The sequence below is a fragment of the Oryx dammah genome, unplaced genomic scaffold (assembly GCF_014754425.2).
Source record: "Oryx dammah isolate SB20612 unplaced genomic scaffold, SCBI_Odam_1.1 HiC_scaffold_2, whole genome shotgun sequence".
NCBI classification, from domain to species: domain Eukaryota; kingdom Metazoa; phylum Chordata; class Mammalia; order Artiodactyla; family Bovidae; genus Oryx; species Oryx dammah.
The window spans coordinates 89,541,953-89,566,019 of NW_024070186.1; the positions used below are offsets into that span (position 1 = coordinate 89,541,953).

Genomic DNA, 24,067 nt, shown 5'->3' on the forward strand with positions numbered 1-24,067 from the left:
TAGGTACTAGGCGGGTCAGACCAAGAAGTTGTAACCCTCTTGTCTTCTTGACACCTCTCATATGACCGTTTGTCTCTACGGCCTAGCAGTAAATTATGAGTAAAACTTATTTGTTTTCTAATAAACGTGATGTTGTTCAGGTTGTGGCACCCAGCTTTTAGATCGACTGGTCCAGTTTCCCTCCATCCTACAAGTATTGTTTCACCCATAAGGGTGTTGTGAATGTTACAGTGGATTGAACCACCCTTGGGACACATGTGTTATCTTGGACTTTTGTGAACAGGATTATGATTTCAGTGGAACTCTGCTTTGGAGAATGGATGTGAGCCTGAGATCCCTATTAGGATTTACTGAACGATTGCTCCATGCCTGGCACTGTACTGGGTACTGCCACGGGATCCAGAGACCTTTGACTGTATATAACAATGCCTTTTCCCAGTTGAGTAGAGGGGTCTGGAAGGGCAAAAGAGTGACTGCTGCTGCTGCTGCTATGAATACTGTCAGTAGGGCATACTGAGTGAGGATTAGTCATCAGGAGAGATGCCAGTGGGGAAAAGATAAATACTTCAAGGAGGGAATAGTTTGAGGTGGGCCTTTATGATTTGATGAAATAATGACAAACTTAGGTGGTTATGCTGGTGGGGGGCGGGGTGTGAGTCATGGGAAGGCAGGGAGCAGAAAAGCATAAGATGGATATGATTGGTGATCAAATAGTCGTGTTTGTCTAGAGGAAGAGATGACCATTCCGAGCAGAAGCAGCAAATTACAACTTCTTACTATCTGACCACAATCTCCTGCCTTTATAACTCCCTGCAAGTCAGGCCAGCTCTGCATCTGATCTGCTCTTTTCCTCCTTCACTATCACACCATTGTCCAAATCATCCACAATTCTCACCTGAACCACTACTGTATCTTCAGGCCATGTGTCCCCGTTTCTTCTCTCGTGCCCCTCCAATCCCTTCTCTATTCGATGGCAAAAGTGACACCGTCTTACTTAAAAGTCTTCAATGAAATCCATTGCAGTAAGAACTTAGATTAAAATCCAAACTCCTAACCGTGACCTACAAAAATCTTTGATCTGGGTTCTGCTGATGTCTCTAGGAGCACCTCTTGTCACACATCACCCCTTCTGCTCTTAACTGCTTTTCATATAACTGGCTTCTTAGTCTTCATATTTTAACATATGTCACCACCTGAAACCTTCCAGATTAACCCATCTAAAACAGTCATTGTAGTTTTCCCCTGATCTCTAAGCATGTTTATGTTCTGTAATACAGCATCCTGCTTCCTGCACTTAGCACAGTCTGTAACTACTTGTTTATTGCTGTGTCTTCCCTTAGACCTTAAGCACCTTGAGGGCAGTACATATATCTGTTTTATTCACAATGTTGCCCAAGTAGCAATACAATGTCAGACTCCTGAAAGTGAAAAGAAAGTGAAGTGGGCCACTTGTGTCAGTTGTGTTCAACTCTTTGCAGCCCTACTGGAGTGGGTTGCCATTTCCTTTCCAGGGGAGCTTCCTGACCCAGGGATTGAACCCAGGTCTTCTGCACTGGAGGCAGACACTTTACCCTCTGAGCCACAGGGGAAGCTCTACAATGTCACGCTCCTAGTGGGCTCTTAATACCTATTTGTTGAGTGAATGAGTAAGGGAATCCCAAGGCAAGCCCAGAGGCAGAAGGAGAAAGAGCAACTCAGAGTCCAGGAACTCAAAGAAGTTGGTCTAAGGAACGTTAAGAGACAGAGACCCTGAAGGCACCTTATACCAAATTAGGGACTCTGGACTTAGTGACAGAAACTTTTAAGGAGCTTTAGGTAGGGGATCACTGCTTTAAGGAAGATCACTGCAGCTGAAGGATGGAGGATAGATTGGAGGAAGAAACACTGAAGGAAAGGTACTTAAATCTCCTTAGCCACAGCATTCTTCTCTGTAAAATGTATAACTGTTGTGAAAATTAAAGATACTTGTACATCATCTAGCATAAGTGTCTGGCAGGAATTACATATTCAACAATATGTAGTTTTTTGTTGGGGGAAAAACAAAGTGCTGGCATTGGTGACTGACTGATGTTCAAACTGAGAGAAAAGAGATTGGAGATGTCTCTGAAATTTTCTAGCCGGAGTAACTACGTGTAAATTACGAACCTGAAAAAAAAGGAGGTGGTTGGGAGCACTGTGAAGTTTTAGTGTGCTCACTTAGAGTTTAGGTTTACAATGATGATGTGAAAGATGTCAGGCATGTTGCTGGGGAGGAGGCGATTTTTATTGTTTATTCAAATACCAGAAATTCACCCTTTTAAAGGGCTTTTTAGTATGTTCACAAAGTTGTGCAGCCATCACTAAAGTAATTCCAGAACGTTTTCATCATACCAAAAAGAAACCTAGTTCCCATTAGCAGACACTCCCTATTCACCCTCTCTCCATTCCCTAGCAGTCACTAATGTACCCTGGCTCTATGGATTTGCCTGTGCTGGGCGTTTCATATAAACTTGGAATCATACAATAGGAGTCTTTTTGTGTCTGGCTTCTTTCACACAGCATAATGTTTTCCAGGCTCATCTATGTTGTAGCATGTGTCAATACTTCATTACTTCCTGTGGCTGAACACTATTCTGTATTATGGATATGCCGCACTTTGCATATCCATTCATCAGTGGGCATTGTGTTGTTTACACTTTGGGGCTTCTATGAATAATGCTGCTATGAACATTTGTTTACAAGGTTCTGTGTGAACGTATGTTTTCCGTTTCTCTTAGGCATATATCTGAGTGGAATTGTTGGGCTATCTGGTGATTCCATATTTAACGATTTGAGGAAACTTGTCATTCTTAATCTTGAAGTCCTAAGGAGGGAAATAAATCTAATTAAAGTATGGATTTGCTCCCCTGAAAAATATAGCACATGTATGCATTTTTCAGGTGACTTCAAATATTTGTATTAAAGGATTGATTCTCTGAATCCTGTCTGTGGAGCTTTCAACCCTATTTTTAAACTGTCATCCTCCCCAGAAAACACTTTGGGGTACTGCCTATTACCATTACAACTAAATGGACAGAATCCTCCTGGAAGAGAAGACTTTGCTTTCAATTAGATAAGGCTTGTGTGAATAAAGGGTAAGAAAAATACAGACATTAAATAAATGCACGTGAAAGGTTCACTAGTATAGTAACAAGTATTGTGGGGGGTCATAGAAAAGTTAGTTTTTGAGCAAACACTACCACTCCATTATCAAAAAAATATTTGAATGTCACTGTAAATGGGAGGCTCTTCCATCTGGGGAGACTGTTTCATCTGGTGAGACTGAAGACAGTTCTTGCCCTAAAATAGCCTATAAATATAATTTGGGGGGAAGAACACAGATAAAAAGACTTGAAGGATAATGCATAATCACACCACAGGAGGCATGTTACATGCTTTGCGGGTGAGAGGAGAATGAATTCAAGTTGTATTGGTCTGTGCTTCTGTGCATAATTTGAAGGTTTGTTATACAGTCCTCACTCTGCACGCAGCCTTGGGTCCCACAGGCCCACTCTTAGAAGACTTGAGCACCTAAGAATTTTAGAATCCTCAGGATTCCTGGAACCAGTCTCCCTCACATACTGAGGGACAGCTGTAGTGTGAATATGGAAATGAGTGAAAGAAGTCGTTTCTGGTGAGGAGGCCAGGAGTAGAAGTGAGTGGAGAAAAGCCCAAGGCACACAGGGGGCAGAGAGTGGGAAGGAAAGTGAGGAATCAGACTGGTTCTACTTGGAGTGGAACGTGGTAGGGCTGACAGGTGAAACAAGGATGATTATGTCCTTGGAGACCTGAGAGGAATGGGGTCAACCAGAACATTGAAGTGAAGAAGAAGAAAATCATAGGTTTCAATTTTCTCAGAAAAACAGAGTAAGGCACCACACTGAGTGAGGGAGTGGAGAGAGATATTAGGGATTTGACAGTGAAGAAACTTTGTCAAGTTGCTGTAGGGGGCGAGGGCTATTGGGAGTTCCTGAGTGGCGAATAGTGTGTTTGGGTGCTGGAGAGGGAACGGTAGAAGTGAGCATGAAATCCTGGAACTGATTGATCCCTTTGTTTTGAGAGTGCTTGTGAGTTTGCTCAATAGTTCATTATACAGAAGTGGAGAAAACAAATGGTTAATTTTAATAAAGTTTTATACACTTAAAAATGAGCTCTGATTTCACAAAACATTTCTTTGCTGTTAGTTTATATTTAGCACTGTACTGAGCTCTTGGAGAAGGCAATGGCACCCCACTCCAGTACTCTTGCCTGGAAAATCCCATGGACAGAGGAGCCTGGTGGGCTGCAGTCCATGGGGTCGCTAAGAGTCGGACACGACTGAGCGACTTCCCTTTCACTTTTCATCTTCGTGCATTGGAGAAGGAAATGGCAACCCACTCCAGTGTTCTTGTCTGGAGAATCCCAGGGACGAGGGAGCCTGGTGGGCTGCCGTCTGTGGGGTCACACAGAGTCGGACACGACTGAAGTGACTTAGCAGCAGTTAGCAGTACTAAGCTCTATATGGAAGTAATGGTTTGCTTTCAAGATTGTGATTTTTTTTTTAATTGTGGTTGAGATCTTCCCTGGTGGCTCAGAGGTTAAAGCGTCTGCCTCCAATGTGGGAGACCTAGGTTCGATCCCTGGGTCGGGAAGATTCCCCTGGAGAAGGAAATGGTAACCCACTCCAGTATTCTTGCCTGGAGAATCCCATGGATGGGGAAGCCTGGTAGGCTACAGTCTACAGGGTCGCAAAGAGTCGGACATGACTGAGCGACTTCACTTTCTTACAATATATTATTTTCAGGTATATTACATAGTGATTTGATATTTGCATACATAATGAAATGATCACAGTAAGTCTAGTAACCATCTGCCCATACAAAGTTGTTACAGTATTATTGACCATATTCTTTGTGCTGTGTATTATGTCTTCGTCATAGCTTGTTTTTTTATAACTGGAGGTGTGTCCCTCTTAATGTCTCCTTTACCTTTTTCACCCACCCACACCTTCCTCCCTGTTTGTGCAATGTGTCTGTGAGTCTTTTTTTGTTTTGTGTGCTTGTTTGTTTTTTTAGAGTCCACATTAAGTGACATCATATGGTATTTGTCTTTTTTCTGTCTGATTTGGAATAATACCCACTAGATCCATCCATGTTGTTGCAAATAGTAAAATTTCTCTTTTTTCATGACTGAATAAAATTTCATTGTATATATACATACCACAAGGATGTGATATTTCTAGTTTGAAGTAACAGCTTGAAAATTATTAAACATGAATAAGCAGAGCACAGAGGATTTGTGGGACAGTGAAAATACTTCCTATGATATAGTAGTGGATATATGTCATTATACTTTCGTTGTTCAAATCCATAGACTGCACAACACCAAGAGTAAACCCTAAGATACACTGTGGACATTGGGTGATTACGATGTGCCAGTTTAGGTCCATCTTTGGTGAAAAATGTACCCTTCTGGTGAGTATTGCTGATAAAGGGAGGGGCGTATATGGGAACTTTCTGTACCTTCCTTCTAATTTTGTTTTAAACCTAAAAATGCTGTTTAAGAAATGGATTTAAACAAACATGAAACTACTTATTGTTAACAATCAACTCAAGTGCTGAATGTGAGATGTTATTTCTAAGATCATACATTGGTTGAAGCGTTTCAATGAAATTAAAAATTGTGGTATTTTGAATCTGAATCTTTCAGAGTGAGATTGTATTTGTTTCCATTGGACTCTGAATTTAAAATTTTTTCTGATTAATTTTTTTAAATTGAAGTATAGTTGCCTTATAATCCTATGTTAGTTTCAGGTATATAACATGATTCAGTATTTTTATAGATTATACTACATTAAAAATTATTACAAGATGATGGCTGTAATTCTGTGTATTATATGGTATTTCCTTGTTGCTTATCTATTAATATTTTATACATAGTAGTTTATATCTCTTCATATCCTACCCCTAATCTCATAGTTGGGGCTTTCCAGCTGACGCTAGTGGTAAAGAATCCCCCTGCCAGTGCAGAAGATCCAGTTTCACAAAGAGTTGGACATGACTGAGCACACAGCACAGCAATCTTATAGTCTGAGTTATACCCAAGCTTATGCCTTGATGAAGTGAAGGGTTAAGTATTACTCACTCAGTCATGTCCGACTCTTTGTGACAGCGTGGACTGTAGCCCACCAGGCTCCTCGGTCCATGGGATTATCCAGGCAAGAATACTGGAGTGGGTTGCCATTTCCTTCTCCAGGGGATCTTCCCAACCCAGGAATCGAACCCAGGTTTCCTGCCTTGCAGGCAAACTCTTTACTGTCTGAGCTATCAGGGAAGCCCTGGTGAAGTGAAGGATGCCTCCTTTCTAACTGCTCTTCCAGTCCTGCCCGAGAAAATAGCTCATTCCAGAGCTGAATGGACTTTAGTTTCATTAACAGCCGACACTTGTACATAATTAGATTTATTCCTTTTCAGTGAGAGGCACCATACTCTCCATGTCATTCTTGTTCTAATTTTTCTAAAGGTCAGGAGGTGGCAGGGAAACCTGAAGGGAAACAAGAACCTGTTTGATCTTAAAAAGTAAAAAATTCTCTTGCTAGAGCACATGTAATTCACATGTGACTAAGGTACTTCATATCTGATAATGATTAATATTAGGAAAGACTAGAGGTCTCTTCAAGAAAATTAGAGATACCAAGGGAACATTTCATGCAAAGATGGGCTTGATAAAACAGAAATGGTATGGACCTAACAGAAGCAGAAGATATTAAGAAGAGGTGGCAAGAATACACAGAAGAACTGTACAAAAAAGATCTTCACAACCCAGATAATCAGGATGGGTGATCACTCACCTAGAGCCAGACATTCTGGAATGTGAAGTAAAATGGGCCTTAGAAAGCATCACTGCGAACAAAGCTAGTGGAGGTGATGGAATTCCAGTTGAGCTCTTTCCAATCCTAACAGATGATGCTGTGAAAGTACTGCACTCAATATGCCAGCAAATTTGGAAAACTCAGCAGTGGCCACAGGACTGGAAAAGGTCAGTTTTCATTCCAATCCCAAAGAAAGGCAATGCCAAAGAATGGGCAAACTACTGCACAATTGCACTCATCTCACACGCTAGTCAAGTAATGCTCAAAATTCTCCAAGCCAGGTTTCACCAATACATGAACTGTGAACTTCCAGATGTTCAAGCTGGTTTTAGAAAAGGCAGAGGAGCCAGAGGTCAAATTGTGAACATCTGCTGGATCATGGAAAAAGCAAGAGAGTTCCAGAAAAACATCTATTTCTGCTTTATTGACTACAGCAAAGCCTTTGACTGTGTGGATCACCATAAACTGTGGAAAATTCTGAAAGAGATGGGAATACCAGACCACCTGACCTGCCTCTTGAGAAACCTATATCCAGGTCAGGAAGCAACAGTTAGAACTGGACATGGAACAACAGACTGGTTCCAAATAGGAAAAGGAGTACATCAAGGCTGTATATTGTCACCCTGCTTATTTAACTTATATTCAGAGTACATCATGAGAAACGCTGGACTGGAAGAAACACTGGACTGGAAGAAACACAAGCTGGAATCAAGATTGCTGGGAGAAATATCAATAATCTCAGATATGCAGATGACACCACCCTTATGGCAGAAAGTGAAGAGGAACTAAAAAGCCTCTTGATGAAGGTGAAAGTGGAGAGTGAAAAAGTTGGCTTGAAGCTCAACATTGAGAAAAAAAGATCATGGCAGCTGGTCCCATCACTTCATCGGAAATAGATGGGGAAACAGTGGAAACAGTGTCAGACTTTATTTTGGGGGGCTCCAAAATCACTGCAGATGGTGATTGCTGCCATGAAATTAAAAGATGCTTACTCCTTGGAAGGAAAGTTATGACCAACCTAGATAGTGTATTCAAAAGCAGAGATATTACTTTGCCAATGAGGGTCTGTTTAGGCTATGTTTTTTCCAATGGTCATGTATGGATGTGAGAGTTGGACTGTGAAGAAAGCTGAGTGCCGAAGAATTGATGTTTTTGGACTGTGGTGTTGGAGAAGGCTCTTGAGAGTCCCTTGGACTACAAGGAGATCCAACCAGTCCATCCTAAAGGAGACCAGTCCTGGGTGTTCACTGGAAGGACTGATGCTTAGGCTGAAACTCCCGTACTTTGGCCACCTCATGCAAAGTGTTGACTCATCGGAAAAGACCCTGATGCTGGGAAGGATTGGGGGCAGGAAGAGAAGGGAATGACAGAGGATGAGATGGTTAGATGGCATTACCAACTTGATGCACATGAGTTTGGGTGAACTCCAGGAGTTGGTGATGGACAGGGAGACCTGGCGTGCTGCGATTCATGTAATTGCAAAGAGTCGGACACCACTGAGCAACTGAACTGAACTGATATTAGGAAAGCAAAACTGTTTAGTATTTTAAGAATTGTGACAAAAAACAAATAACATAAAATTTATCATCTAACCATTTTTAATTTAGGGATTTGATTTAGGTCATACCTCAATGGTTAGTGGTTTTCCCTACTTTCTGCAATTTCAGTTTGAATTTGGCAATAAGGAGTTCATGATCTGAGCCACAGTCAGCTCCCAGTCTTGTTTTTGCTGATTATGTAGAACTTCTCCATCTTTGGCTGCAAAGAATATAATCAATCTGATTTTGGTGTTGACCGTCTGGTGATGTCCATGTGTAGAGTCTTCTCTTGTGTTGTTGGAAGAGGATGTTTGCTATGACCAGTGCGTTCTCTTGGCAGAACTCTATTGACTTTTGCCCTGCTTCATTCTGTACTCCAAGGCCAAATTTGTCTGTTTCTCCAGGTGTTTCTTGACCTCCTACTTTTGCATTCCAGTCCCCTATAATTAAAAGGACATCTTTTTTGGGTGTTAGTTCTAGAAGGTCTTGTAGGTCTTCATAGAACCATTCAGCTTCAGCTTCTTCAGCATTACTGATCGGAACATGTACTTGGATTACTGTGATATTGAATGGTTTGCCTTGGAAACAAACAGAGATCATTCTGTCATTTTTGAGACTGCATCCAAGTCCTGCATTTCGGACTCTTTTGTTGACTATGATGGCTATTCCGTTTCTTCTAAGGGACTCTTGCCCACAGTAGTAGATATAATGGTCATCTGAGTTACATTCACTCATTCCAGTCCATTTTAGTTTGCTGATTCCTAAAATGTTGATGTTCACTCTTGTCATCTCCTGTTTGACCACTTTCAATTTGCCTTGATTCATGGACCTAACATTCCAGGATCCTATGCAATATTGCTCTTTACAGCATCGGACCTTGCTTCCATCACCAGTCACATCCACAACTGGGTGTTGTTTTTGCTTTAACTCCATCATTTCTCCACTGATCTCCAGTAGCATATTGGGCCCCTACCGACCTGGGGAGTTCATCTTTCAGTGTCCTGTCTCTGCCTTTTCATACTGTTCATGGGGTTCTCAAGGCAAGAATACTGAAGTGGTTTGCCATTCCCTTCTCCAGTGTACCGCATTTTGTCAGAATTCTCCACCAGGACCCGTCTTGGGTGGACCTACACGGCATGGCTTAGTTTCACTGAGTTAGACAAGGCTGTGGTCCATGTGATCAGACTGGTTAGTTTTCTGTGGTTGTGGTTTTCAGTCTGTCTGCCCTCTGATAGAGGAGAATAAGAGGCTTATGAAAGCTTCCTGATGGGATAGACTGACTGAGGGGGGTACTGGATCTTGTTCAGTAAATCCTTACTGAATGGGAGGCCATACTCAGTAAATCTTTAACCCAAATTTCTGATGATGGGTGGAACTGTGTTCCCTCCCTGCTGTTTACCTGGGCCAAACTATGGTGGAGGTAATGAAGATAGTGGAGACCTCCTTCAGAAGATCCTATGCATGTATGCTACAGTCTGTGCCCCCAACCCTGCAGCAGGCCACCACTACCCACGCCTTCACTGGAGACTCCCGGACACCCACAGGCAAGTCCAGGACAGTCTTCTATGGGGTCACTGTTCCTCTCTCCTGGGTCCTGGTGCACAAAGTTCTTTTGTGTCCTCCAAGAGTCTATTTCCCATTCCTGTGTAAGTTCTGGCAGCTCTATGGTGGGGTTAATGGTGACCTCCTCCAAGCAGACTTATGCCATATGCACACCCAGAGCCCCTGTCCCTGTGGCAGACCACTGCGGACCCATACCTCCACAGGAGATGCTCAAATACAGATCTGTCTTAGTCTCTGTGGGGTCCCTTGGTCCTGGTGCACAGAAGGTTTGTTTGAGCCCTCTGAGCGTCTCTGGCAGGAATGAGGTTTGATTCTAAACACAAATTTGCCCCTCCTACTGTCTGGCTGGGGCTTCTCCTTTGCCCTTGGCTGTGGGGTATCTCCTCACAGCCGGTCCAGTGAAGCGCAGCTGCCACTCCTGACCTTGGACGTGGGGTATCTCCTCTGAGCTACTCTAGCAATGAGATGCAGAGGTCTAAAGAATAGCATGGAGAGATAAGAAAGCCTTCTTCAGTGATCAGTGGAAAGAAATAGAGGAAAACACAGAATGGGAAAGACTAGAGATCTCTTCAAGAAAATTAGAGATACCACAGGAACATTTCATGCAAAGATGGGCACAATAAAGGTCAGAAATGCTATGGACTAAACAGAAGCAGAAGATATTAAGAAGAAGTGGCAAGAATACACAGAAAAACTGTACAAAAAAGATCTTCATGACCCAGATAATCACGATGGTGTGATCACTCATCTAGAGCCAGACATCCTGGAATGTGAAGTCAAGTGGGCCTTAGGAAGCATCACTACAAACAAAGCTAGTGGAGGTGATGGAATTCCAGTTGAGCTCTTTCCAATCCTAACAGATGATGCTGCACTCAATATGCCAGCAAATTTGGAAAACTCAGCAGTGGCCACAGGACTGGAAAAGGTCAGTTTTCATTCCAATCCCAAAGAAAGGCAATGCCAAAGAATGCTCAAACTACCGCACAATTGCACTCATCTCACACGCTAGTCAAGTAATGCTCAAAATTCTCCAAGTCAAGCTTCACCAATACATGAACCATGAACTTCCAGATGTTCAAGCTGGTTTTAGAAAAGGCAGAGGAACCAGAGATCAAATTGCCAACATCCACTGGATCATGGAAAAAGCAAGAGAGTTCCAGAAAAACATCTACTTCTGCTTGATTGACTATGTCAAAGCCTTTGACTGTGTGGATCACAATAAACTGTGGAAGATTCTGAAAGAGATGGGAATACCAGACCACCTGACCTGCCTCTTGAGAAATCTGTATGAAGGTCAAGAAGCAACAGTTAGAACTGGACATGGAACAACAGACTGGTTCCAAATAGGAAAAGGAGTATGTCAAGGCTGTATATTGTCACCCTGCTTATTTAACTTCAGAGTACATCATGAGAAACGCTGGGCTGGATGAAACACAAGCTGGAATCAAGATTGCTGGGAGAAATATCAATAACCTCAGGTATGCAGATGACACCACCCTTATGGCAGAAAGCGAAGAAGAACTAAAGAGCCTCTTGATGAAAGTGAAAGAGGAGAATGAAAAAGTTGGCTTAAAGCTCAACATTCAGAAAACTAAGATCATGGCATCTGGTCCCATCACTTCATGGCAAATAGATGGAGAAACAGCAGAAACAGTGGCAGACTTTATTTTGGGGGGCTCCAAAATCACTGCAGATGGTGACTACAGCCATGAAATAAAAAGACACTCCTTTGAAGAAAAGTTATGACCAACCTAGACAGCATATTCAAAAGCAGAGACATTACTTTGCCAACAAAGGTCTGTCTCATCAAGGCTATAGTTTTTCCAGTAGTCATGTATGGATGTGAGAGTTGGACTATAAAGAAAGCTGAGCGCAGAAGAATTCATGCTTTTGAACTGTGGTGTTGGAGCAGACTCTTGAGAGTCCCTTGGACTGCAAGGAGATCCAACCAGTCCATCCTAAAGGAGATCAGTCCTGGGTATTCACTGGAAGGACTGATGTTGAAGCTAAAACTCCAATACTTTGGCCACCTGATGGGAAGAGCTGACTCATTTGAAAAGACCCTGATGCTGGGAAGGATTGAAAGCAAGAGAAGGGGGGACGACAGAGGATGAGATGGTTGGATGGCATCACCGAGTCAATGGACATGAGTTCAAGTAAACTCCAGGATTTGGTGATGGACAGGGAGGCATGGCGTGCTACAGTCTATGGGGTCTCTAAGAGTGGGACATGACTGAGCAACTGAACTGAACCATTTTTAAGAGTACTGTTCATAAAGTATATTCACATTAATATGAAACAGATCTCGAGATCCTTTCATTTTACAAATCTGAAACTTTGTATCCAGGAAACAACTCCCCTTGTTCCTCTCTCCTCAGCCCAGGTTCTACTTTCTGTTTAAATTGGGCTGTTAGATGCCTCATATAAGTGGAATAATACCATGTTTGTCTTTCTGTGACTGGCTAAGTACTTGGATAATTCCATTAGAGTTTTTCTGACCTAGTCTAAATGTTCATTATTTTTTACCCTGATATATACCATTCCAGCAGAGAAGGCAATGGCACCCCACTCCAGTATGCTTGCCTGGAAAATCCCATGGACGGAGGAGCATGGTAGGCTGCAGTCCATGGGGTCGCTAAGAGTCGGACATGACTGAGCAACTTCACTTTCACTTTTCCCTTTCATGCGTTGGAGAAGGAAATGGCAACCCACTCCAGTGTTCTTGCCTGGAGAATCCCAGGGACAGGGGAGCCTGGTAGGCTGCCTTCCATGGGGTTGCACAGAGTCGGACATGACTGAAGCGACTTAGCAGCAGCAGCAGCAGCAGCAGCATACCATTCCAGATGATAGATGAATTGTGTGTATATACAGTAGTCATCAGATTGATGAAGCCATCATGGACTTACATAGTATATATTTAGAAATAAATTAGCTCACAATACTAGAACCCAATTCTTTGTTCTTACTCTATCACTATGGTGAGTCTCTGTGTTATAACTTGAGGCTTACCCTTATATCACCCTCTGAAATTTTTAAAATGTGAAACTATTAACTTTAAAATTCATAGCTGACATGAGAGGTGAGCTAATTTCAATTTCAGAATCTTTTTCTCTGTTGTGTGTGCTAAGTTGCTTTAGTCGTGTCCGACTCTTTGCAACCCTATGGACTGTAGCCCACCAGGCTTCTCTGTCTAGGTAAGAATACTGGCGTGGGTCGCCATGCCCTCCTCCAAGGGATCTTCCTAACCCAGGAATCAAAGCCTCTTATGTCTACCTGCATCAGCATGTGGGTTCTTTACCACTAGCACCACTTTCTGTCAATTAATATTGACAGAAGAGTATTCTGGAAATGTGGTAAATTTTCCATATTCTTGTCTTAAATTTTAAATCTCAAATACAAATCCAAGCCAAATACTAATTGACTGAAGCCAGATTGCTAGCAGATTCAGAGAAATTAGGTTTCAACTAATATTATACTTTGCATTAATTAAAGAAAAAATTAACTGAAAACAAAGTAAATTGCTTTTTGATGGTGTTTAACTATCTCCAAAGAATTGTTACCAAAGCTGTAATAAATTGTCCAAATAACATGCTACATTTAGAGAGAGAAGACTATTGTGTGACACGTAGATCACTAATCTGTTTTTTCAGCAGTTTCTAAGTCATCTAATTAGAAATTGCTGCTTGCTGCAAGTTTAGACCTAAATACACTTATCCTTTAAAGGCTGTTGAGGTTACTTCAGAATTTTTATAGCTCTTTGCAGACATCTCTGGCATGGAATGACTGGGTGCATCCCTAGGCTATTTAACTAATACAATGCAGATTGCATTCTTCTTTAAAGAAATTATAACACTTAAATTTGTTAATTTAACAGCCCAGTTCATTGTTGATTAAACTATCAGAAACCAAATTAGTTTTATTTCACAACCAGCTGATTGTTTTATGTCACTGATAGGCCTGAAATTCTGCAAATATGCTGATTTCCTGTTATGGTGAACAGTCTACTGATATATTCTGCATATGCTGTATGGCACTTTTCATTCATGTAGCAAATGTTTGAACATTTAATATATTCCAATCACTGGGCCTGGTACTTTCTCAGCAAATTTTGGTTTTTAGGATCTCTTTTAAATAACCTCCGAGATGTTTGGAGTTTTTTCTTATCAGATCATTAGATATGTTCTAAAAAAGTTAATGTATGTTAGAGGGAAAAGTATTTATTTACTTCTTTGAAACTCTTCTGTCCAAGCACTACTCATGTATTACTAACGTTACTAAGACCATGTTCAGTTCAGTTCAGTTGCTCGGTTATGTCTGACTGTTTGCAACCTCATGGACTGCAGCACGCCAGGCCTCCTTGTCTATCACCAACTCCCGGAGCTTACTCAAACTCATGCCCATTGACTCAGTGATGCCATGCAACCATCTCATCCTCTGTCGTCCCCTTTTCCTCCCACCTTCAATCTTTTCCAGCATCAGGGTCTTTTCTAACTAGTCAGTTCTTCACGTCAGTTGGCCAAAGTATTGGAATTTCAGCTTCAGCATCAGTCCTTCCAATGAATAATCAGGACTGATTTCCTTTAGGATGGACTGATTGGATCTCCTTGCTGTCCAAGGGGATGTACTTAGTTGTAAAAATATGAGGACTGTTTTGAGAACATTCAAAGCCATGTGATCTATTGGCTCTGATTTAAGATAAGCAGAGTAAATAAATCCTCATCCCCAAAGGGTTGATACTTCTATTTTTCTCTGTCATTTAAAGTTCTGGAAGCAAGATGTTCAAAGCTTGAGATTTTTCAACCTTAAAGTTGAAAAAAATGTTACAGTGGGTCACACCAGCCATGATTTATTCAGCCTGTTACAGAGCACTCTAGGGAGAATATGGTTGTCCTTGAAAATCACAGCCTCAGAAGGCAAGGTGCTATTCTGGTTATGAACTAATAACAGAGCCCTGACTACAAGTTAGTTTATTTATGTGAAAGGATTCAGGAGGTAGAATATTGCTGGCTTTGGTTCAGGGGCCCAAAGATGGACATTCTTTGCATACTTTCAGCTGGTGTTCACTGTTTCCCCAGCCTTTGTTTTCTCTCTCAAGATGGTAACCACGATACCTGTTTTCCAGGCAGCATGTAGGAGAGGAGGACGAGGGGGGAAAAGGCTGATTTAGCAACTTCCAGATATATCTCTGGTCACTCCCATCTGCAAAGGAGTCTAGGAAATGTAATTTTTCGGCCACTCCCGTTGCCCAAAGTTCTGTTAGCGAGGAAGAAGGGAACAAATACTGGATAAGGTAGGCAACTAACAGTCTCTACTACAGGATTAACTACTGCCCCCAACACACATGCATACAAACGAGAACATCCTTCTGTCCCCAGCAGCACACACATATCTGTTACCTGTGAATCCATCTGAAGTTTCCCTTCACCAACCTTTTTTAGGTTATACTGTCTATGAGTTTTTAGTGCTAGTGTAAGTCCTACGGTTTTAATTCTTTGGAAGCAGGATTATGCAATAGAAAGAGCACCAGACTTGTAATTGGAGAACCTGACCTGTTGTCCTGTCACCACTGGTGTTTTGACCTTTGACATCTGAACTTTCATTATCATTTGGATAATGGAAATGAAATACCCTCTGTAGCTGTGTTTTACAGACTTCTTAGAGGATCCAATGAGTACTTCTCTTTTAATGTCTGTAAAAATATGTGGCAAATAATAAAGCCCTACACAAGTAAATATCTGGTATCCAGGTGGCACAGTGGTAAAGAATCCACCTGCCAGTGTAGGAGATGCAAGAGACATGAGTTCAATCCCTGGGTCAGGAGGATCCCTTGGAGGAGGAAATAGCACCCCACTCCAGTATTCTTGCCTGGAAAATCAATCCCATGGACAGAGGAACCTGGTGGACTGCAGTCCATGGCTCACAAGAGTCGGACATGACTAAGCACGCACACACCCATTGTTACAACGATGATGATGATGTTCAAAACCGAACTCTCATCTTCCCAACAGAAGATGTTGCTTCTAACTTTTCTCTCGTGGCAAGTCAGAAAGGCTGGAAACCTGTCTTCCTCATGGCTGCATCTGCCTTCCACCCCACATCTCTGTGGTCGTAGTAGTCTTTAATGTTATTCTCCTAGTATTTCTCCATGTCTACCATCTCTACCTTCCTCACTGCCACCCCTTGTTGTTCAGGGCCTTATTACCACACTTCTCACTTGGCTGTTGGAATAGCTCTCTGAGTCAACCCTAGTCCCTACAGCTCTACATATTTCCATAGAGCCCTTGTTTTTATTGTTAATGAACAGAATGTAGCAGGGGACTGTACCATGGGAGAAATATCTAGTAAATTATTTTTCTACTTTTGAGACATTAGATTGTTTATATTTTCAGGGGTTTTTTATTATGCTAATAGGTGTTTTATGCAAATGTGTAGATTTTTTTATTTCATTGATAGGCCTGCTGGTCATATACATGTTCATAATTCATATATATATGAATATATATATGGCTTATGATTACCTATTTTATTAAAAGGAAATTTCTCTAACATTAGTTATTAAGTTAATAGGTGGTTCTTTGGGACTTCTACTTCATTTTCCCAGTTGTTTCCCAAAGGGTAGTTCTAATTTATATGTCACAAACAATAGGTACTATCATGAATGTATTGTAGCTTTTGAGGGTCTAGCAAAACTTTAAAAATATATAATTGAAACTGTGGCTTGTTTGTTTTCATACACAAGGAATCCAGGCACTCCCAGTCCAGGAAGATTGGTACAATGCAGTGTAGGTAACCCTGTACTTTTATAGACTATACATTTATAAGTTGGCATAGGTTAAGACCTTTTAAAAAAAATTTCTGGTTATAGCCTGTTTTCCTTAACAGGCTCTTTAGTACATAAAGGTCACTTAAAGATAAACTTGGGGCTTCTTTTACATAGAGACCTAAGAGGGTAAGTGTATTTACAGATCAGGTAACTGGAAATAGAGGGTTTCACTGACTGTACTAGAGAATCAAAAATACATGTTTTACGGATCTGAGTATGAATCATTTTTTAACTTTCCCCCCACCAGACTTTCATCTTAAGATATCTTTAAAGAGAAACTTACTTGTTTTTTTATTTAATGCATATCAATCTTTACTTTACCGGATTAACATTCTGTGATTGAAATTTATTGACGTCCTCAGTAAATCAGTGTTAGTTTGTGCATATTCCCCTGTACAGATTATACATGCAGTCGGAATCAAGGATTACCACCGATATCTACCCTAGCACATCTTTTATCTTTATAAATCTTGCAATAAAATAATCCCCTCTCCCTACCTGCCCCTTCCCCGCCATCAACTGCTGTATGAGTTCAGTAGTCTTTTTGGCATAAATCTGTGCTATATCAAGTAGAATTGTTGCTAACTCCAGCAACTCTAGTTGCACAAGTATAATTCCCATCAGTATTTCTTACATAATTCTCTAGGAAATAATATTTTTTAAAAATTGCATCTTCTAAAATGTGTGTCATACTTGGAAAGCCTTTAAAAAATTTTTTTGACATTGAAAATTGTAAATATTTTCCAACATCTACAATTTAATATTTGAGAAAAGTCACTGAAGCATTATGGCTCTTTGGGCCCAAATATTTATGTAAACAGTTAGAAGTAAAGTGTAATTGCAGTGCAATTACACCAAAACATTTGCCATAGTAGAACCAATGGTAGCTGTTTATGCTTCGTATTATCTTAAATAACTTTTTAGTTGTCTATATAGTTCTCTTATTTCTCTCCCTAGGTAAACATGTCAAACCTTTTACACCAGAGAAAGCAAAAGAAATCATCATGTGTTTACAACAACCTGCAGTCTTCTATAACATGGTTTTTGATTGGCCGGCACGACACTGGACTGCGAAACGTCTTTCTGAGGTCCTTCATGGCAAGCAGATACGATTTAGGATGGGAAGGAAAAGCACAGACACAGGTAGGACTACCAGGAATCGTCATCGTAATGTGTCTTCATAACGTTCCCATGTTTCAGCCATGGTTTCTTTATCTCTGGAGAATCCTTTATTTCTAATCCTCTTTTTGACCATTTGCAGATGGGGAAACTTTATTAGAAGTTTTCAAAGGATAATTTAAGATTTTTTTTTAGGCTAAATAACCTGTAATTTATAACCCCATGTAAAATGTATTTGTTCATATTATCATAGTTCACTGATCATGGTAGACACTTAATAAATATTTGTTAATGTGCTATTACTTACCTGACTGAAAGAGACCAATGCTAATCTAACAGTCCCCTCCATTTTTGTCTTATGTAAAATGTGTCCTTTTATTTGTCCTTTTATTTATGTGTCCTTTTATCAGTCACTATTTATAGTGCTTAGTCTTGGTGTAATTTTATCTCTCTGCTTTATCAGCCGCCTGACCTCTGTTGTGTTGTATAAATGTGAAACATATGTGAAGCTGTTTTTTTCATCCTCTTAAGCAACTAGATTTTGCCAGCTCCCCTTTTTTCCCTGAAGACTTGTAACTGATTTTTTGCCTTACAGTCAGAGAAGGCAATTACCATTACTCTAAAAATAGTTAATTTAAAGGAAAAAAAAACAGATTAGAAATGTTTCTAATCTAAAGAAGTCCATGATGATGGTCTGGCTTCAGAATATGTGTGTATCTTCTATTTAAATATGGACAGATTTGGTGGTCTAGAAATTCATAGTGTTTTAAGCATTGCTGTAAAGTGGCTCTGTGACGATATTAAGGATATCTATTAATAACTCCAAAGGAACTAAAAAATTGCCCAGTTTCTCTTCCAGCTTCTCTAAGCTTCTTTCTCTCATGTATATCTCATAAAATTGCTGGGTTTTTGGTGTCTAGGACCCGTTTATACTTCAGTGACAGATAGAGCAGTATTCATAAACTCTTCGGCTCCTCATTGTGGTTTGTTGTATTTTTAAATTAAATGCTAGACGAGCAGCAGCCACGTAAAAATCAGCTTGTGCTCTTGTTTTCTTGATTTTAGTCACATAAATCTTCTACTCACTGAAGTTTCTGTTAAACAGTAATTTGAAGAAAAATAGAAATTGTAATTTTTTTCACCTCCTGGTTAGACTCCAAATACTACTACTAATAGCTATTGACAACTATTGTGTCAGACACTGTTCTGAGTGCTTTATACATATTAACTCTCTTAATCTTCTTCAAGCCCACTTAGAGTGGAACTATTATTATTCTGTTTTACAGAAGAACTAACAGTAATTTGACGTTTTAAAGTTAGTACTCATACAGAAAAGAAAAAGGGAAGCAGAAAGTCTCTTAGAAAGATAATCTGGTCTTTGGACAAAATTCATATAAAATCCACCACTTAAAAGTACACAATTCAGTGCTTTTAGCATCTTCATAATTTTGTGCAGTTACCACCACTGTCTAATTCCAGGACATTTTCATCACACTGCAGAGAAATCTGGTTCCCACTGGTCATCTCTCCTCATTCACACCCTTCTCCACCCCTGGCAACCACTAATCTACTTTCCTGTTTTTATAGATTTGCCTATTCTGGACATATAAAAATGGAATCATGTGGTTGTGGCCTTTTGTGTCTAGCTTTTTTTCATGTAGCATGTTTTTAAAATTTGCCCATGTTGTAGCATGTATTTGTATTTTCTTTTTATTGCTGAATAATGGGCTGGAGGAAGCACAAGCTGGAATCAAAATTGGCAGGAGAAATATCAATAACCTCAGATATGCAGATGACACCACCCTTATGGCAGAAAGTGAAGAAGAACTAAAGAGCCTCTTGAGGAAGGTGAAAGAGGAGAGTGAAAAAGTTGGCTTGAAGCTCAACATTCAGAAAACTAAGATCATGGCATCTGGTCCCATCACTTCATGGCAAATAGATGGGGAAACAATGGCTGACTTTATTTTTGGGGGCTCCAAAATCACTGCAGATGGTGATTGCAGCCATGAAATTAAACGACGCTTACTCTTTGGAAGGAAAGTTATGACCAACCTAGACAGCATATTAAAAAGCAGAGACATACTTTGCCAACAAAAGTCTGTCTACTCAGAGCTATGGTTTTCCCAGTAGTCATGTATGGATGTGAGAGTTGGACTATGCAGAAAGCTGGGCACCGAAGAATTGATCCTTTTGAACTGTGATGTTGAAGAAGACTCTTGAGAGTCCCTTGGACTGCAAGGAGATCCAACCAGTCCATCCTAAAGGAGGTCAGTCCTGGGTGTTCATTGGAAGGACTGATGCTAAAGCTGAAACTCCAGTACTTTGGCCACCTGATGGGAAGAGCTGACTCATTGGGAAAGACCCTGATGCTGGGAGGGATTGGGGGCTGGAGAAGAAGGGGATGACGGAGGATGAGATGGTTGGATGGCATCACTGACTCGATGGACATGGGTTTGGGTGGACTCTGGGATTTGGTGATGAACAAGGAAACCTGGCGTGCTACGGTTCATGGGGTCGCAAAGAGTCGGACACTACAGAGCAACTGAACTGAGCTGAATATTCCATTATGGATAAACAGTGTCAGTCCGTTCATCAGTTGATGGATGTTTGGGTTATTTCCACTTTTTGACTGTTAGGAATAATGCTACTATGAACATTTATGTACAAGTTTTTGTGTGGACAAATGTTTTCACTTCTCTTGGGTTAAACCTAGAAGTGTAACTGCCCAGTCATACAGCAGCTATGTTTAACTTTTGAGGAACTGCCAAACTGTTTTCCAGAACAGCTGAACCATTTTACATTCCCACCCCAGTGTGTGAATGGTCTAGTTTCTCTCCATCCTTGCCAATACTTATTTCATTTTTCATTCTGGCTATCTAGAGTGTGTAAAGTTTTATCTCATTATAGCTTGATGCATTTCCCTAATGACTAACGTTGTTGAGCATCTTCCTATGGTCTTATTGACCATTTGTATATCTGATTTGGAGAAATGGCTATTCAAGTCCTCTGCTTGTTTTCTAATTGAGATGGTTTTTGTTTTTATGTGGTTTTGTTTGCAAAACAAACAAAATCTTTTTGTTCAGTGGTAAAAGAGACCTTCATATATTCTGAATATTAACTCTTTATCAACTATATAACATGCAGATATTTTGTCATGTAGGTTAATAATTTGTTCTTTTTAAGTTATTTCTTTGTGTATAAATACACTACTTCCACAAGCACTTTTGGGTAGTGTTGTAAGAGAGCTGATTCAAGTTGGCTCGTGTGGGTTCAAATTTTGCTTTGAGCAATTCAAAGTTAAATGTGTTCATATTCATTAAACATTCAGAATAGTGTCTGGCACATAGTAAATGCTCAGCAAATGTTATTTTAAAATAGAAATAAATTAAAAATAAAAAATATACCTTCCTCATTTTAGAGAGCACTGGAAAAATGGGAAGACCCAGAGAAAATTAAAAAGACTTATTCCTGTTACCAAGAGGCAATCACTGATTACATTGTGATGTATATTCAATGCAAGCCTTTTTATATTTTAAAAATAAAGTTGTATAAATTTTAACAACCTGCTTTTTTTTGTTAACATATTCTGAGTAGCTTCTTTTGACATTAAATATGACTTTTAAATGGCTACCTAATCTTCCATTGTATGCTAGTATCATTGTTGTTATTGTTGTTGTTTATTTGCTAAGTTGTGTTCGACTCTCTTGCAACTCCAGGGAGTGTAGCCCGCCAGGCTCTTCCATCCACGAGACTTCCAAGGCAAGAATACTGGAGTGGGTTGCCATTTCCTCCTCCAGAGGATCTTCCTGACCCAGAGATCGAACCCATGTCTCTTTGTCTCCCACATTGGCAGGTGGATTCTTTACCGTGAGCCACCAGGGAAACTCTGATAGTATCAGAGTTTTAATTTAGTTTTAAAATTCTAATTTGATAAGATTGCTTAGAGGTTTTAATTTATAAATAAGACTGTAGTGAACATGTTTGAAAGTAAATCTTGCCCAAATTTCTGATTATTTTCCTAGGAGAATGACTGGGCCAAAGGGTATGAGCATTATCACCAGGAGCAGCACTATCCATGGAGCTGCTTACACCAGAAACCTCTGAGTCATGCTGATGGCCTCTCTCAGTGGTGTCTGGTGACTCAGTGACTTACATCCTAAGTATCCAGCGTCTACCTGCTTCTCACTCCATGACCATCCTCCAGTTGGGATCACCCTGCTGTCCCTCACCTCCATGGTTGCTGTAGCCTCATGCCTGGTCCCTCTTCACCTGCTCTCCTCTCGCCCCAGCCATTCCTCATAATGAAACCAGAGACAGTTTTTAAGAAAAAAGAAAAATCTCATCTTCTTTATCTGTTTAGAACCCTTAGATAGCGTCCTATTACCCTTCGGCTAGAGACCAACATTTTTGTTACTGGTATAAAAAGCTCTGTTTGCCTCCTCTTTCTGAGCTTGGGGCAGATAAGCTTTTAAGATTTTTGTGTTTCCAGAGATTGTTTCTTCTTACTTCAGGGCCTTTGCATATACGGTCTAGTGATTCTTCTCTCTTCTCCCACTTTCCCTTAGCCCAGCTTTACCTAGTTGGTTCCACTGCTTCCTTCAGACCTCAGCTCAGAGGTCATCTTCTCATGGCAGTCTTTCTGACCACATTCTCCCTCCCTCACCCCCCAAATCAGATATGACTACCGAGTTATCTCGGACCACCTTGTATTTCTTAGTAACACAGCGCAGCTCTGATCACATGGTTAATTGTGTAAGCAGTTAGCAGTTTAAAGTCTCTCTCTGCCTCAAGAAGGTCCCTCGTGAGAGCCAGGGCCATGTCTCATCATTGGCTGAACACCTAATATCTGGATAGTCAGACATCTGTGGAGTGAAAGAATAAAAGACCTTTGATACCTGAGGCCAAGTGCTTTGCAGAAGGGTGGTTTACATTTACTCTCCTTTCAGAACATACAAGTGTTTGGCCATTCCTTTGCCCTGACAGAAATTTATGTTTTTAATAAAATACCTTGTTGATAGGTGAAAGATGAGTGCCTCATAACTTTAATTAACATTTCTTTGTTGGTGTTGTTGAATGTATGTTCATGTTTATTAATAGTTTGTATTTTGTCTGGTAATTTTTCTTTCAGTTATCCTTATTAGGGTTTCAGGTTTGGGGTTTTCTTTTTAATAAATAAATTACTTATATTTAAAGAATACTGTGTTTGTTACTAATGTACTAATATCCCAGTTTATTGTTTGCCTTTTGATTTTGCTTCATATCTTTATAGTAAGATCAAATAATATTTAATTAATATTTTTATTCTTACTTTATTTAGAAATTCCTTCTGTATCCTGACAATAGTAAATGTTCTGATATTTTCTTTTAATAGCTTGACTACTTTTCCACATTTTACTCTTTATCCATTCCATATTTATTTTGGTATGTTGTGTTCACTGACTTTTTTCCAAATAGTTAAGTTGGTAATAGTATCTTTATTGTAGTACCATTTACTGAATAATCCCATCTTTTCCTACCAACTTTGAAACTACCTTTATTATATTACCATATTCTTATATATTTCAGCATCTGTTTTTGGACCACATACTGAACTATCAGTTTTGGGGCCAGTAAAACACTTGCTAAAAACTATTTTTTATAGCTTTTATGTATTTTAATATTTGAAAGAACAACTCATCTTCCCCAGTCACTCTTCTGTCTCAGCATTTTACTGGATACTGGTGATGCAGTGGTTAAGAATTAACCTGCCAGTGCAGGAGACACAGATTCAATCCCTGGGTCAGGAAGATTCCACTGGAGAAGGAAATGGCAACCTACTCCAGTATTCTTGCCTGGAGAATTCCCTTAGACAGAGAAGCCTGGGGGGAACAGTCTGTGGGATCACAGAGAGTTGGATGTGAGTAAGTACGCACGCATGCATATGCACAATTGAACTTTATTCCTCTAAATGAAACTTAAACAGTGTTCAGTTCAGTTCACTCGATCAATCATGTCCGACTCTTTGCCACCCTATGGACTGCAGCACGCCAGGCCTCCCTGTCCATCACCAACTCCTCAAGTTTACTCAAACTCATGTCCATTGAGTTGGTGATGCCATCTAACCATCTCATCCTCCGTCATCCCCTTCTCCTCTCGCCTTCAATCTTTCCCAGCATC

General features: G+C 40.3%; 1 protein-coding gene across 5 annotated transcripts in view; it reads left to right on the plus strand.

Moving 5' to 3' along the window:
• HSPBAP1 (HSPB1 associated protein 1) overlaps positions 1-24,067 on the plus strand; it is a 56,044-nt gene that overhangs the window by 1,196 nt on the left and 30,781 nt on the right. For 3 of the 5 annotated variants that reach the window (XM_040250413.1, XM_040250414.1, XM_040250415.1), the window contains exon 2: positions 17,750-17,935. The exons of the other annotated variants lie outside the window; for them this stretch is intronic. In XM_040250413.1, the coding sequence (XP_040106347.1) occupies positions 17,750-17,935 (186 nt within the window). The remainder of the gene's footprint in view (positions 1-17,749; positions 17,936-24,067) is intronic. 5 annotated transcript variants of the gene reach the window in all.